The sequence below is a fragment of the Cynoglossus semilaevis genome, chromosome 19 (assembly GCF_000523025.1).
Source record: "Cynoglossus semilaevis isolate Cse_v1.0 chromosome 19, Cse_v1.0, whole genome shotgun sequence".
Classification (NCBI taxonomy): Eukaryota; Metazoa; Chordata; class Actinopteri; order Pleuronectiformes; family Cynoglossidae; genus Cynoglossus; species Cynoglossus semilaevis.
In genome coordinates this window covers 5156362-5173861 of record NC_024325.1, presented here as the reverse complement: position 1 = coordinate 5173861, position 17500 = coordinate 5156362, and the positions used below count along the sequence as shown (strand labels likewise).

The following is a 17500-nucleotide window of genomic DNA, read 5'->3' as shown; positions in this document are numbered from 1 at the left end:
AATGGTAAACCCATGAACGATGCACTGATAATCTTTGGGTTTAAACCCTTTAAGGAGCTATTTAATACCCCAGCTATAGCATAGCATCCCCCTGTCATTATGCAATAATTAGGAATAAGAACAGTAACCCTCCAATGATGTCAAACTTTTACACACAAATGCAAATTAACAAATTAGACCAAAAGCACCAGAGATAAAACTACTAGGAATAAAAAAGGAAAAAACACATCTTTTCCATCTATAAGGAACTTTATCCATGAGCTTTGAGTGACTTACACAGATATATTGAAAACATTTGAAATGCTTCTATTTATTATTTACAATTCAAGACACAAAGTTGGAATATTTTTTTGTTTTCCCCTACACAGCCTGCAATGCCAAGGGCAAGAACTAGAAGTAAAGCACCATGGGAAACGCATGTTTTCTCTATGGACATATTTTTCAAAGAAATTAGAACCTGCAGCCAAGAGTTCATGTATATAATTACTATTATTACTGAATAATAATTACTCAAACAGACTTTGTTACCAAAAGATCATCTTACTGAGACAATAATTGTCAATAATCACAGTAATCCTATGCTAAACTTCTGATTTCAGTGATATCATTATGTTTTATACTGGAACGTTATGGAATGTTCCAGTATAAAAACTGGAATGTTTTTATACTGGAACCAACATACTTTGGTACAGTCGTTGTGATGGAACATCCAGTACTGTATAATATGAAATAATGCTGAGCGAGCGCTGTGTAACCAGTAAAAATCTGCTGATTGTGCTTTTGCCAGACCTAGAAAACAATACATTTGGTGATTGTATGTTAATGAGGTAAACTGCATAACATCCTTTAGATATAAAAATTCAAGCAAAAGTCGATTTATTGGAAAATGTTCAAATTTCTTTGGACCACAAGAGAAGTGGTTCTCCAAATTCTGTTCCCTGCTTTGAATCCAGTCTTGCTGCATGGAAGCATCTGGTTTCTCCTCTTGTTTCATTGTAGTCAAATATTATGTAGATACTGGGTAATGGGACACTCCAGAATTACCATAGTAATGAGTGTGAATGGCTGTCTCAATATATGGACCTGAAATGGACTAGTGTTGTACTCTGCCCAAGCCCACTGCCTTCAGTTTTCTCTGTCCTGAAACAGAGTAATTCGTAGAAGAGTGATGCTATGCTTACAAAGTAACATATACAGACAAGTAAGACATGTTTATTGAACCATGTGACTTTTTGTAAGAGTGTTTTCCCCTACAACATTAGTTGCAGAGGTCAAACTTATATGTAATAGTTGCTGTCTAGTCTGTATCTTTCATTTCCTGTTAATGTGCAATATTAAGAGTATTTTTGAATTTCAGCATAATACCTCTTACAGTTTCTTACTCGGTTGCAAACCCAGGTCAGTGTGGCATGAAGCAGCGTAGACACAACTGAGATGTCTGGCTTTCGTTTTTTTTTTTTTACTGTTGGATTCGTCCTAACTCCGAGCTGTGAACAGGAATGTACTGTTTTCATCTGCATCGCTAATGAGGCTGTCGATTCCAAATCAGGGAGGACTGGCCAACTGTCTCACGACGCTGCGGCTGATCGATTGGCTGCTATTGTGCAACTGAGTAGAGCTGATGTCTAAAATAAACAAGACATTTGCCACAACATTTCTTGTCTTTTAAGTCACGTGCAGTGTTTTTTGTCCAAATCTGACGCCTGCAGTTGCTTTTGCTCTAATGGGAGCTTTATCTGGCATTTATCTCCATTGAAGAAAAGTCACCTCTAGCCTGTTTGCCTTTTATAGCACATTGTTTGTTAGGTTAAAAAAAAAAGAAAAACAGTGACCTAATTTTACTGGCTTTTGCTACAGTCAGGTGATTATCCATTTCCATTGAGGAAAAACAGTGGTTTTACCTCCTAGAACACAGGAGCTGGAGACTTTATTAAGTTATTGTCATCTTGTGACTTTGGTTTTAAATAGCTCATTGTTCATACTTTTATGAAATAATTTGTTTTGGCTTCGGCTTTCATCAAGGGTTGCCCCAGTGGTAAGCTGCAAAGTGATTTGGCACAGTTCTTTTTTTTTTCCCATCACAAAATGTCCTTGCTGATGAATCTCCCAGGTGGGGTAGGAAGTAGGGGTGAGCTGTGCATGTGAAGGAGGAATCTACTGCGTGGCAGATGATTTATGTCTGCATTAGATAAGTGTATGAGGCAGAGTGATGGTAAATGCATTGGCTTCGATAATCCTTTTGAAGGGAATCTGGTGAATGCATATTTTGTGTCCTCTCACAAGAGGTGCTGAAGTACTGGAACACATTTTTACAAGTACTTTCGTACTCTGAGATTAGAGTCAAAGCTACGAAAACCTTGTTTACACAGTTGAAGGTATGATTATATGAATTATATGAGGTTTATTTATACGACTCAATAAAAATATATAAGGCTTAACAAATATATTTAATATATAAAACTTAAACACAAACAAATGTCTAAATATAAATATTTAAAATACATATGTTTATTTTTTGTTACATGATTAGCATTCTGTAGCTTGACTGATACTGAACCTTGAACATCTTCTCTTCACTGACGTGCATTCCAGATTTTGACTTGGACATGAAGCCTTGGTAACTCTGAAGTACAGCCATTATTATTTGTGCAGAACACACTTCACACATCTGTTGGTACCTTATATGCCTTCAATCATTCCAAAGACGCGTAAAGCCACATTAAAATGTCACGTCCATGTTGTTCTTAGGATGTATGCTCTGAGCATACATCCTGGACAGGCAGTGTAATGATCATTATAAGTTTTGTTCAGTACTGTTATACTGTGGGCATGTAACTTAACACGTGTTAGATAAGTACTGCACATCTGTTTGTCATCTGATGGACACTGAACAGATCATATCATTCCTCATTGAAAATTGACAAATAAACATTAAAATCACAAATTGGACAAGACTTGGAAAGAATCAAACCTTAATTCCTACAGAAGTAATGCATTCTTGAATGTGACATTCCTTTAATTAACATTAACATATTTTAATTTGTGATGACTCTTTTAGGATGAGCAGTCTATTCATTAATGTTGAATTTACTTACTGATGTTGACTGTAAAAACAGGCCTGGAAATGTGATTTGTTTTTAGCAGCGTGGTACCTACCACTTATCTTTTCACTTGGTGCGTATGGCCTTTATAGTGTTTGTTTACACTCAGGTTCTTTAGAATTTATTTTAGCAGAGACTGAGTTAAAATAGAGCGACTATGGATGAAGCGATAATGATAGCCTCTATATGTTTATGATGAATAAAAGGTTTTCACTTGAGGAATGCTAAGAGAAACTAAACCTACTTTGTCAGGATGTAAATGGATAATTTTGAAGTAGAATTTTCTCGAAATCTTTTGGATTTTCATCAGCAGCTATAGAAAAATGCCTTGTTTTTTATGCATAAGGTGACATGGCAGCGGTGCAGCGACATGGCGAGTTTGTGGATTAGTATTGTCATTTCTAGGAATAGAGCCAAACTTGGTTACAATAGTTTATTGCAATATTGGAAGTGCAGAGCACAGCTGCCTTAGTTCAGACTGAATGCTTCAGCACCGTGTGCAGAGATGCCGACAGCAACAACAGAAATCCAAGTTTTTTGTTTTTCTTTTTTTTATTAGTTTTATAAGACCTGTTTACAGACACACCCTGTCTCTGCCTTGTTTATCCAGAAGGCTTTTAAACAAAGACACCTTGAATTTCTACTCATTGTCAGCCGCCTGCTTTCAGTAAGTGCCATAAATTTCCCCACTTTTATTCCACATCTCCTCAAAATTTCACAAAGACATTGAGTACTGCAGCAACCTGAATATTTCTGTTGCCAACATTTATATTTGTCTTTATTGGAGCACCTGTTCATGCTGGAACGTCAACCACCACAATGAATCCTACTTAATTCCACAGTAATGATGACTTTCAACATTTTCTATATTTTCCTTAATGGCCAAACATTTTCTGCACAAGTATATCAAATGTCAAACTGACTTCTCTTTTCTGCTGTCCATCTTAACATTAGAAGCAGAGAAAAACATGTCTTTATGGAGTTGTATTTCTTGGTTATAAATAACCAGAAACATTGTAAAGGTTTGTGTAATAAGACACAGAAGGGAATGGATTAGCTGTCTGACCAGGCTTTTCTGCTGAAAATGTGAAGTCCTTAAAAACCAGGTTCTCTCAGATCCATGTTTGTGCGAAGCGTGAAGAGACTTCTCCCATTTCTTCTAAAGTAACAAAGAAAATTCAGATTTGTTGTGTTTGTGGTGACCAATCAATGTTGTTTTTCCCTCAACCTAATTTGAATAATTGATGTACATTTCAGTAATTGATTTCACTGGTGGTTGTGGTTGCATGCGTTTGTGAGAAAGAGAGGAATGGAGAAAAGTCAGATGTAATTACACTGCACAGTTCCATTAATTTGTTAATTTATTCACATATTGGTTTTTTTTCATCCCGTTCCATTGGCCCCACCCAACTCCACCAGTTTGCAGTAATGCAACTGTTACTTGAATTTAAGCATTTTACTGAGGCTTTCAAAATTAAATCTTTAATGGCACTGGTTTGTTTTTCATGATTAATCAGATTAATCAAACATTTGCTTCCTTATTTACTGTGCCAAAATTTAATTTATAATAAGGAAATTGACCCTTTATTAAGGGGTCAGCTTGTGGCTTGTGATCAGGGTATTTTGCTTGTAATTGAGGCTTGTGGTTCGAATCCCACCCCGGCAGATTGTGATGCCGACCAAATCTCCCTCACTCCCTGGGCACATTATCCGACTGTTATATAACTGCAGCCCACTGCTAAATGCAGAGACTGACTCCCATATAGGGGTTAACAGAGTACTGGAAGAAAACGACAATTAATAAAATTAGGGTAATGTTTTTTTTTTACCCCATCGTTTGACATGTTAATAAATATATCATATAATTTATAGTCATGGATGCGTAGCCGAAAATAATATATATATATAATATTTTGCAGTCACTTGTTTGTGCCTATAGTTATGTTTAGGTGTACTAATATATCTCAGAATGCCTTGGGTGACATGTGCTTATATAACACATTATACATACATACTGCACATGCAGTGGGGAATTTGAACTTGACAGTTCAATGAATCACCAATGGCTCCACTCAAAATAGCCACAGTGAGTATTTAAGGGTGGATCTCAACTCACATGTCATCTCATTACAGTTCTTTCTATCCAGCAGTGTTTCTGTTCTCTACAAACACACCTGCTCTACCTGCTTCAGCCACATAAGACCCAGCCAACTGTCACACCACTGCATCACAATACCTCATTAAAACATAACCCTGAAATGTCAGACAACAGGAGGAGGGAAAAAAAAAACTCATCAAGGTATAGTTTTTTTAGAAAATTGTTCCTTCTCAAATCACCTGTGCCGTTTTTTGATGAGCCACTATTTACTTAGCCGTTATTAAACATGGGTTTTTCATCATCTTTTTAATCCCACTCTATTTCTGTCAGATGGCAGAAAATGGTAAGCAGGGTAAAGAGATTCAAAGCTGCCAAAAAAAGGAAGGGAAAAAAAGAAAACAGAGCTAGGACTGTTCACGGCTGATCGGCAGAGTCGTCGACCAATGCCAGCTGAGCTGAATCTGTGCTCCCCCTCCTCATCTCTCCCCCTGTTTTGCAGAGTGCTGGTCCCTGTGTGTGCTGTAGTACGTGGAAGGAAAGGAGGGAGACCGAACGCTGCGTGAGGAGCCAGAGTCTCTCTGTTTGTGTTTGCTACCAACTACTTGCGCTGGATCTACAGCATCTTCAGTTCAGTCCATACAAGTGCAGATGAAAAGCCTTTCAAAGTGACATTTAAGATCAAAGAAAGAGACAGTGGGATCAATCCAAGTGGACATCTCTGTGAAGCCCAGCTGAGGGAAGATACAGAAGAGGAAAAAAGCATTTAAAAACCAAACAAGCACATTAGAGGCAGCGCTGTTTGTGAAGCATGTACAATCCGGTTTGTTTCATCATCCTGTCGTGGGTGTTTGCTCTGCTCGTGTTCCCAGGTAAGACTTTTCTATTTTATTTTTTTTATTTTGACATGCTTTTGCCTATCTGTCTTTCGAGTCTCTCCAAAAACATTAACAACAACAATCTCATGCTCCATTCCAATGCTGTCTTTTAATCATACAGTTAGAGCTTTATCATGAGGATTTTTAGTTAATGGGGAAAAATTCATACTAAATTCATACCACTGAATTACATACAAGGGAAAAAACAAACTTTTCCTCAGGTCTCAGACTTTTAGAGAGATGATTTCCACCCTAATGCCTGTGATAACTTTATCAATTGAAATGAATACAAAACCAGAACATCCTTTCTATATATGTGTGTATGTATATATATATATTATATATATATAGATATATAAAAGCTCAGAGACATCAGTAAAGTCACTATTTTGTAGACAGTTATGTAAAAATCAATTTTACTGGCTGTGATTTGAAAGAAGCATTGATCCTTTAATCTTAAGAATGTGTGAACTCGTCAATATTATCGAAAGTGCATGTGCAAGATGAACTGCTATATGCAGGCAACTGAGATGAGCTGATGTAAAAGAAAAGCAACGTGGTGTTTTTTACCATTTCGGATGTGATGTAATTTTTTCTAATGGCCCTCTACATCATGCACAGGGCACGTACTGCAAGGCCAGCATTGTCCTTTAACCTTTAACTTTAACTGTCCTCACATGGACCATGACAGGGAGACAGTCCTGACAGGGAACCTTTGGGAGGAAAAAGCTTCCTGGAGGAGTCACAGGGGACTCCTGAAATCATATTAAACATGTGTAAATAAACATGTTCCTTGAACAACCTGAAGCAGGAGAACTCTGTTTTCCGTCCCCGCAGGGATTATATAATGGACTTTGTGAAGAAATAAATTGAAAAATGTACATTCTGTTTAACTAACTTCAGTTCCAAGTCCTGCAAAAGGCATGCTCTCCGTGTTGCTTTAACGTTCAAGGTGTGATTGAGGGTTTTTTTACGTGACATCCTTTAATGGTTGAAAGCCCTGCAGATCAGGGTGGAGGTTAACTCTAGATGGACTGTGAGCATGAATAGACTATAGACTTTATTTATCTCTGCTGTAGGCTTCAGTGATCTGTTCAGATTATGCTTACCACTCATCAAATCCACTCGGAATGAAAGTTGTAGAAAGAGCAATCATTTGAATAAAGTAGTTTGTATATGGATAACATCTCTCCAATTTATACATCAGGATATACTTATTAGTTTTGCATCTAAACAGGTAGTCTTTTGAATGTAGCTGGGAAGCAAAAATCTAACATTCCAGTATCAATGGAGAAAAATAATAAGGAACAACCAGCCAAGATGATTTTGCAACACATTATCAAAGCATCAGATACATAATTGCCTCCTCGGTTTTCACTCCAATATTCATTGACTACAAATGCACATCACTCATGTTTATTTCCTTAATACGAAGCCCTGATAAAACCCACTGCAGATGGCGGAATCACAAGTGTTTGGCAAATGGTGGGCCCTTGAAGGCAGGCAGTATTTTCTTAGCTTAAGTAAACATAATCTAACAAACTGGTGTTTGTGGCATGGCTGAAAGTTAAAACAGAAATCTTCAAAATAGACAAGAGAAACCACAGAGCTTCTTAGCTGGATGGGACCAAGTTCAATGTCGTAATTTTTGTTTTGAAACAAGCTCTGTTACTTTCATGTGTGAAATTCCTTCTTTGACATTTGTGCCAAGCATTGTGCTGGCTGTAGACTGCAAGCGTCCAAAAGTCAGACAGCTAATGTTAAAGCTGGAGTTGTTGTTGGAAAGTACAGGGGTGTTGGATATGAAATAATTCAGGTTGTGTTTTGTTTTGTTTGCTTGTTGTGCTCAGAGATGCCCGCAGGCTGCCATAAGACGACCATCACCACAATGATCTTTTATAGGATTTATCTGACACAAAAAGCAAAAATGCATACTTTCTGAGTTACTGGCTATATTCTTGGATTAATATGCAGTGTTTTGAAGCTTCAGAAATATGAGGGTATATCCATTTTCAGGTCAAAAGATTGTAGGTTGTAGTATCAACATCTGGTTAATGTTTCGTCCTAGAGATGCACGGATCGACTGGCCAGTGTTCGGAATTGGACAATTTTGAGCACTATCGGCCCTGACAGCACACACAGTTTGTGATATTGGAGCCAATCATTTTTCTCATGCGTTCTGTGACAATGAACAGGAGAGGAGGCTGATACTCATTAACATATCATTAGCACGGAAATGATTTACAGCTAGCCAAGAGTGCTTCAACATCGCTTTTTGTAATGTTACTCCCACTGCCAAAACATGCTCATTAGTGGAGTAGGTTGATCATACACTCTCGAATTGACCATAGGTGTGAATGTCAGCGTAAATGGACTAGTGTACTGTCCTGGGTTTTACCCTACCTTTGCCCATTGATAGCTGGGATAGACTACAGCGCCCCCTGCCACCTTGCAAAGGAATAACCTCTAGATAAAGAATAGCTGGATGTAGCAATAAGGCTGTTTCAAGTTGTGGTGTGCAAAGTTAGCGACCTGATCCTAACATCTGTTTTACAACAGACTTTTGCGCAAGTAACATTAGTTAAATGTACATACATAGTCTAACCAGTCAGTGGATAGACACAGATCACACAGACCTGCTGCACCAGTTTTCATTTATCAGAAAGCCGGCACACCAAGCACTTAATTTTAAAGTTGTTGAACTGAAGAGACCTATGACTAGGAGTGTGGGAACAGTTTCATATTAACCGAGAATGAGAATAAAAATTGCCCTGAAGGACACTTAACCTTATGTAAATGCTCAGTTATGGGATCTCATCTCCTTGTCCCAGACATTGTGGTTCATAAATACTTACTGATACACCCATATGGGCACATCTTTTATTACATAAATACTTACTGATACACCCATATGGTCACATCTTTTATTACTGCTCACTTGCTCACTGTTTGACTCGTTGTCCATGCTCTGGTGTATAGTTTCAGACAGTGCTGTCTGCTTCCAAAAAGCTGACAAAAATGTGGATCACCTATTGTTTCTTTTACTCTGAGGTTGGTCAGAAAGACTGAGAGTAATAAGAAGAAGGAAGGGAATCATCATTTAAACTTCACACAAATGTGTGACTGTTAATGGAGAATTGTGCAAACTCAAATACCCTCCACCTCTTGTTCACCTAGAGAATTGACTGTGTTTCGCTGAATTTGCATGTTCTTTTCTGATGTGGTGTACCCTGATTCACACTCACACAGATTCTGTACTGTCCACACACCTGGGACACACTGCCCAGTACCGTGCTTTATCACACAATTGTTAATGGAGCAGCCACCGCATGCATGCTGGTGCTGGGACAGACATTCACTCTTACATCTGGAGAGTGAGGGTGTGTCCTGACAGGTACATGAATACTGCCAGTGTGTGTGTTTGTGTGTGTGTGTGTGCATCAATGCAGAGAGATTTTTTTTTTTTAAATGGAAATGCATCTCGTTGTTGGCCCTCTTTGCCTTTTATTTGTTGAACTAAATTGGACTGCCAGTCTTTAACTTTGGGCATGTTCAGACTTTATTTTATTTTCTACATCTGCAAAATGGTGAAAAACAGAAGAAAACCCTTTTGAACTCGATGACCAAAATTAATTTGCATTTGTAAATCAGGCTGTGGGATATTCTGTGTATGACATAGTGTGAAAACAATCAGATTTCTGCAGGTTTTAGCGTGAGAGCTTTGTTCAGATTTGCCTTGTTAGCTTCAGCACGCTGAAATGACTGGAGCAGGAAAAGTGTCACTGTCAGTTATTACATTACTACCTTGCTCTTGAGTCTCCTCCTTTAAGTGAACCTGTCATGTCTGACACAAGCCAGACATCTAAAGCATAACCTTTACCACCAGGAGAAAATATTGCATTTTTGTAAATGATTCTGTTCACGTCTTTGCATTGACTTTCTATAAAAATCTCATCTCAGGAAAATGTCACATTCCGTACAAAGGCACCGTGAGAGTCGCTTTCGGCAAAATGTAAGGTCCCTCCATTGTCTCGTTGAAATTCAGAGTCTCACTGTTTTAAATAAAAATGGCAGTCTTGGTTTCCTCATGAACGAGTGCTGCGCACATGTTAATAGTCTGACAGTATTTAAAGAGGTAGAGCTGTTATCTCACATGTGTCACATCACATTCTATAGGGTTTGCCATGGTCTTGTACAGAGCTCCTCTTTACCTAACACTTTGACATTCTTAACTTTGGCTGTGAAAAAGTACTCTCACACCTGAAACTCCTTGTTCCAATCCATCAAAAAATGGACTTTAAAATGATCTGATCAAAGGGGAGCTGTGATATTTTAAGTCTCTTTATTGCCTGAGGAACATTGCTTCATTAGGCTTAATGGTAATTCCTTCTTTGGTTTTCCTGAGTTGCTCTCAAACTCTGAAACCTGCCTTAGAAATATTCACATTTTATGGTTATTGGTTTTGCTGTTAATGTAGCAAAACATTCAGTGTGAATAAATCCAAGATCCTTTTTTTTTTTTTTTTTTTGTCACAATATTCTACGTTTGTCTTGTTAGTGAGTCATCCATGCACAAGGCCTTTTCCAAACACTGTTTAAACGATGGCAGCACAAGAACAGCACTTTCTACTTTTTCCACTTATAAGGATCCTTAAGGATCTCGGGGTCCATTATGCTCACTCATTACGCTTCAATTTAAAAACTGCTGAGTGGTGTGTGTATTCGGGTGCACTTTGATACCAAACTCCTTGGAAGAGCCTCTTATTGCCAGGAAGAATGAGTATGGAAAGACTTAATCGTCTCATTCTGATCTGAAAGGGCAACATTTAGACACAGAATTAGTGTCGGACAGTCGTATTAGCAGCTTGAAAGTTGAAGTCTAAATGCTTTTTCATAAATGTTTTCTTGTATATGGAAACATTTTAAATGCATCAACTGACAAATTGTCGATTTAATGCCGGCACCTGGGCCACGCTTAATCGCTTACACAACTTGCAGTACACACTGCACAGATTGTATTAATTATTATGCACTTCGCTTAAAGTGTGGAAGCTGCATTATAGGCATTAACCTACAAGGTAAAACTGCCTCTGTGTGACCTCTATGTAAACATATGAATTATTTAGTGTCAGACGCTGTCACAGTGACAAGAAGATGACCTTAGATTGCCTCTCATCAAGAGTGTGTCTCTTTTTTAATATAGCAACATCTTTGGGTATCACTCAGATTCTACTGCCACATTTGTAAGATTTGTCTTAAAACATGGGCTGATTTTAACAGTTAACTTTAGTAGAATAAATGAATAAATGTCACAATTATATATATATATATATATGTATATATATATATATATATATATATATATATATATATATACATATATATATATACACAGAAGGAAATATCAAGATGCAGAAGGACTTCTCTGATACAGTAGAAGTATCACGTTTTTAGTGGTAAATGAAGGAAAAGTCAAGAGTTTGTACTCAGTCTTGGATCATTTGGCCTTTCCCTTATATATATTTGGGTAAATCTCTGGACACTTCAATGTATTCCTGCCCGCTGTACACAATGTGTGATGCCAGCGCTTGGTCAACTTGTCTTCTGAGGCCTTGTATAACTGCACGTACAACTGCACATTCAACTGCACTTGAAGCCATGCACCTACGTATTTTCTGGGAAGTACTGCTGTCAGTCTTGTAATTTCACACACCCACACATACAATGCTTTATTATTTATTTGATTTGATTTTACGTGGGAGTGTAATTAAAAAAAACTGACATGATTTTCTTACTGAAGACCTGAAAGTAGTGATTAACGCCATAGAAACCCGCAGGAAAGTGTTTATTGACATGCGGGAAAAAAGTCACCACGCAAAGCAACATTTGCCTGAAATGTGGCAAATGCGTGTTTTAAATGTAATGTATTATGAATATTTTGCCGCCCATAATTTTATACCCACAGGGCAAATTTCTAGTAAAGGTTTCTTGCCTACCATAGCTGAGGGCATGTTTTCTCATACCAACAGGCTTCTCATTGCAACCTTTCACCCCTTCATTCAACACGATGAATGTTATGGACATTTCTGCAGTGAGTCCATGGAAATGGCTGTGTTGTCACCTTGTGGATGTTGTGCGTTTGATGTAAAGGTTCTACACATAGTGTTGGGAAATCTGCACCTGGGAATGTGACAGGTGCTGTAAAGTCTTTGCAGTGATTGTTAATAGAAAAGCACCACATAAATACACTTTTACCACAGCGTTAGCTTTCAACCGAGCCGCTGCCTGCAAACACCTTGCCGCACACTAACTCTTCCAAACACACAGCCGTTACCTTGAGGCTGTGTATTTATCAAACACACTGTGGCAGAAGATAAAGTTGAGGCCAAATCTCAACTTACTTTTCTGAACTGTGTGCGACTCATAAGGTATGCCCTCCTCAGGTCCAGCTGATTGAGCCATTTATCATCAGGACACACCTACAAGTGACTACAGACAGCGTTGCAGCGTCTCCCAGCTCATTGGTCTCAGAGTTTCACTGTGATGGATGACAATTATCAGTGAATCAAATTGGTTGTAAAAATAAATGAAGCCTCAGGTCATGTTGATGATCGGCGTGTTCATCTGGCTCTGCTTAATATTCATGCTGTCAAATGTCACTCAACACCACCTGTGATTAAAAAGTCATGCTAATCACAAATGGCTTGAATTGCTTTGAAAACAGCTGGTAGCACAACGCCGTCTTTTTTTACTGTTGTTGTTTTCCTGAAATGAAGGATATCTCATATTTTACAGCCTTGTATTACTCACCGTTGACACCACTTACGTCTGTAAAGAGATGGCCAAAGTGACGATCTATCACCTTGTCAGCCTTCCTGGAGATCACATCAGTCATGAAGCTTGATGACACATTCGAATTCTGTTGCCATATGTGAAGCAGAGCACTAAATTCTCCTGAAGTATATCCAATATGTTAAGTGACTTTCAGCATTGTGCTTGTGTGCCAGGCATATACTTAAACTGTTGCTAGAATAGTCACTGCTGTAAAGGTTGTGAAATACAAAAAAAAAGCATGTTGTTCTTTGCAGCATTTATGCAAATCCCACAAATCACTGGTAGTATCCCAGTTTGGGAATGAAGCATCTACTATTTTTCCCAGTTTGGGAATGAAGCATCTACTATACTACTAACGCTTCTGTTTGTCGATCTATTGCGTCTCATAACTTCATTACAACTTGACTCGTAACTTGAATATGACTTGTCTGACTAGCTAACTATAAGAATGGTTGCAGTAGCACTTAATTTGTTAAAATTTGTACTCCTTTCACCGGCACATTATTTAAGACTTTCTTTTAAGATATAAGGGCTCTTGCCCGTTTACCTATATTTTCAATTTTTTTTTCTGTCTTCAGCTAGTATGTAAGTAGCTAGAGTGGTCCAGGGGTATGTACCCTGTCTGCCAATAGGTGGCTCGGGTTCCATCCCAATCTTTTTCCGAATCCCAGGTTAGGTTGCGTCAGAGGGTCAACCGGTATATGACACACTGAAAATAATTGTTAATTTCTTTAACTTGTACTAAAGGTGTATGTGAGTAAAAGCACACATAGTAAGCTATAGTAGAATGACTGAGACGTAAGAGGGGAGGAAGAGGATCAGCTTATAGGTGAAACCTTGAAACACTTTTTAAATGTTTAAGAAAATGGTTATTTTAGAGTTAAAAATTGTTTTTTAAATGTTTGTTTTAACCAACCGATGTGTAATCTTTTGTTTAAATGTATGACCTCAACACAAGGACAACAACTTACTAATGCGTTTTACTAATCGACAATAATTTGAGTGAACATATTGAACAGGGAAATTGCAACTGTCCCCATGTACAGTGGAAGGAGGTTTAAGTATTTTTAAACTAGTGTACTTGCATGTAAACCTGTGGACCCAAACTAAATTAATTAGTAATTAATTAAAATAATTAGGCAATGTATCAACATACTGGATATTTACTATTATACATTGCTATAATACAGTAACAAATATTTATAGTGTTAAGGCATACATTTCATACTATGGGCATAAATCACAGCAAAGTAATCAAATTACAGCTCAGTAACTGTCAGATTACACATAATTGACTTTAGGTCCAGAACATTGCAGCATTGTCTGCAGAATTTTACAGTGTAGCAATCATTGAGAGCAGGACACTACTTGGACCTAGCAGTGGCATTGTAACAATGGTGAACACAGGCAACATTGATTGGAAAGGGACGCTGGTCAGAACACTGTCTCTTGGCATCAGGGAACAATTCCCAGCGAGTATTTGCTGAACATTGGTGGCTAAATGAGAGCATTGAAGTCTTTGAATGGACGCGAGTAATAGATTGCCAGTGAAAAGGTGGCGAATGGCACAAGCACGAACAAGCATTCAAGTGTCATGAGGCTGCAAGGCTGTAATATGAGAAGGGGCTGCTAAACCAGAATCCAATTGGATTCCAAGGTATTGGCACTACAGCGGGGCTGTTTGTGTTGCATACAAATGTGCTCAGTTTATTCCCGGCCTTTTTTTCTCATTCAGAACAAGCCTTCATTGACTCATTTATCAATTATTTACCGATTCAAAATGGGTCAAAGCACAGGGAGATCAGTGTGCCAACATTTCACGTCTAGTGAAGCAGCAGCAGCAGTAGCCTTCGTGCATTAGCTAAAATTATTATTTTCTTTCTATGTTTCTATGTCTAACCATTAATAATTTTAATGGCTGTTTATATGTATTATATACATGGATATAAATACATTTGTTCATTTGAATAGGTGTCCATATACAGTATATTTATATTTGTATTTATGTGGATATATTCTACATATATTTAAATTAATTCACTAAAGGGGAGTTGCACATTTTCCTTGTTTCAATAAACAAAGTGACACATGCACAATATTGGTTAAATAATACTCAACCCAAAACTGACTTGGTCAACTGTAAACTTATCACTCCACTGTGGGGTTAAACTCGAAGAGGGTTCTTAGTGCTATGGCGTACCTTCAAGTGTTCTGATGCTATCGTAACACATCAATACATCCATTAAAACCTTTCCAACCATTGTTGATCTACTTAAATAACTTAACCATGAGGTCACTGACACACTGAAGGAACACATAACACTGACCAGTGTGCAGCATGCTGGATTGGCCTCTGCGTATTTGAATGAAGTATTTGTTCCAGTCAGTGGATTACTAGTATCTACATATATAAGTAAACGTTAATATTTGTCTGTTAATGTGTACATGCATATTAGGGGTGTAAAGCTATAAAAATTGAGGAACTCCATATCCTTCCATCCTTTTCCTTCTTTATATGGTCTATTCCGACACTGCGTCTCTTAGCTGCTCTGTCCGAGTCAAAGGGGTTTTCACTGCTTTTGCACTTTTCTGTGTTCAGTCATACATACATTTGGTTGATGGCGATTCAAGTGAGTTATCATATTTGATGTATTACCAGTCAGATTATGGATTTGGACTTTACAATGACGACACATTTTCTTTACACTAAAACCTGTCCGTTCTCCCCTGCTACTGCAGTTAAATGTAGTGTTTCCAAACAGGAAGCCTGAAATAGATATCTTCCATTCACCATACGGGCCTCGGCTGTGCTAACTGCTATTTAATGTAAAATTGCTGAGCGAGCAGCGATCAGGTCCCATCACAAATGTGTTCTGGGGGAAGTCGGTCATATATATATATATATATATATATATATATATATATATATATATATATATATATATATATATATATATATATATATATATATATATATATATATATATATATATATATATATATTATTCAAATGTATTTGAATTCACATATAAGCAGCCAATTTAACTTGTGTGGTCAGTGCTTGTCAAGTGGATTCATTAGTGGTAATGAAACACTCAAACATGTTTGACGACGGGCTGCTGTGAGTACTTTACAGGGTATTTGTGTTCAATGATCCAATCACTTGGGCACCAGTGCAAAAACAGCCACTGGGACATTTGCATCTGTGCTGTAAAGCGCAGCAACTGCTAACTCAGTTCGTATATCTGCCTTTGTCACTTATCAACCAAGCTCTACCACTGGGCTCTTCAAAGTTAATTAGAGCGATTCAGTTGGCTGTTTTCCATTTTGTTATTCCTCACAAGTTGATCGGTTAGATTCCCTCTTAGAACGCTCATCTGAGGTGTGACCACTGCAGCAGAAAATAACTACCTTCATAGAAACAACTGAAACATGCCTGCTCTGTGCTCTCCCCTCTGCTTGCGATCTACGTATGATAAATGAATATTGGACTTGCATTTGTAAGGTTGTATATGGATATGTGAACATGCAATGTTAAGCTCCCAGGACCCATAAATAAGTTAAATGACCCTTGTCAGAGCATCCCCCCAAGATGCCTTGCAGCAGAGTGCTTTAATCCCTGAGAGATAAAGCAGTTAATGCAGGAAGAGTTCTATTTTTTGCTTAAAACCTTCACTTGGCTCACATTTGAGATTGCCATGTCAGTAATTCAATCAGACACGGTTCCACGATGCATTGAGAACTTCTGCTTTTCAGTATTTTTTTTTCTTTATTAATGCCCATAGCTATTTTTACATTTCTATCTACAGATACGTATGTACTACAATGTACTTCAAAAAAACTAATACCAAGTGTCAAACATGGGATTCTATATAAGAAGCTCTTTGATTTAATGATCTTTGATTTAATGATTTAAAATTAAACTCCTCTGTCTCTTTTTCCCCCTTTTCCCCTTTCATGCATTTTATTATCTCTTTCTAATGTCAGAGAACAGGACACTACTCAAGAGAAATGTTTACAAGTAAAAAAAAAAACACCCAGTACATGGCAGTCCTAAAATGGAATTGTAGGATTTTGGCAAGAACAAGCTGTAACGTTTATTATTTTTTATTTAGAAATTTGACATAGTATGAAGTTTTTCGGTAGATGGCTTCATATTGGATTTCCATTTTGAGTAAATTTTTATTAAAGTGTTCTTCTAATATAAACAAATCACTCTCATATGTAACGCAAACACATTTCCCCATGTTTGTTGTATTATACTTGCAGACATTATTGACATGAAAAGTATGCCAAGAATAATCACATAAGCACGGTTATAAAAAGTGCAGCCGTGTGTATGGTAGGTAATTAATTTTTGAACCGTTCAAATTACATTTGACTTCAGTTTTCCTCTGAGACGCAGCAACCTGCTAACTCCAAAAACATTCTTTGACAATCATCGCCCCGGAGCACTGAATGAAAAACCCAGTCTTTAAATCATTCAAAATGTAATTAACAGGAATATTATAGGACACACATTGACAGAATAAAGACCCAAATCTCTAAACATATTTAATGGATTTTTTTCCTGTCGTATTTGCTTTGCTTCAA

At 37.6% G+C, this 17500-nt stretch overlaps 1 protein-coding gene across 2 annotated transcripts in view; it reads left to right on the top strand.

Moving 5' to 3' along the window:
- Positions 1-17500, top strand: part of opcml (opioid binding protein/cell adhesion molecule-like) — a 241499-nt gene that overhangs the window by 35374 nt on the left and 188625 nt on the right. Inside the window, exons 1-2 of one of the 2 annotated variants that reach the window (XM_025065506.1) lie at positions 5012-5400; positions 5699-6068. In XM_025065506.1, the coding sequence (XP_024921274.1) occupies positions 6008-6068 (61 nt within the window). In that variant the 5' untranslated portion in view covers positions 5012-5400; positions 5699-6007. Of the gene's footprint in view, positions 1-5011; positions 5401-5698; positions 6069-17500 lie in introns of those variants that run through there. The other variant, XM_008332464.3, reaches the window with a different exon arrangement.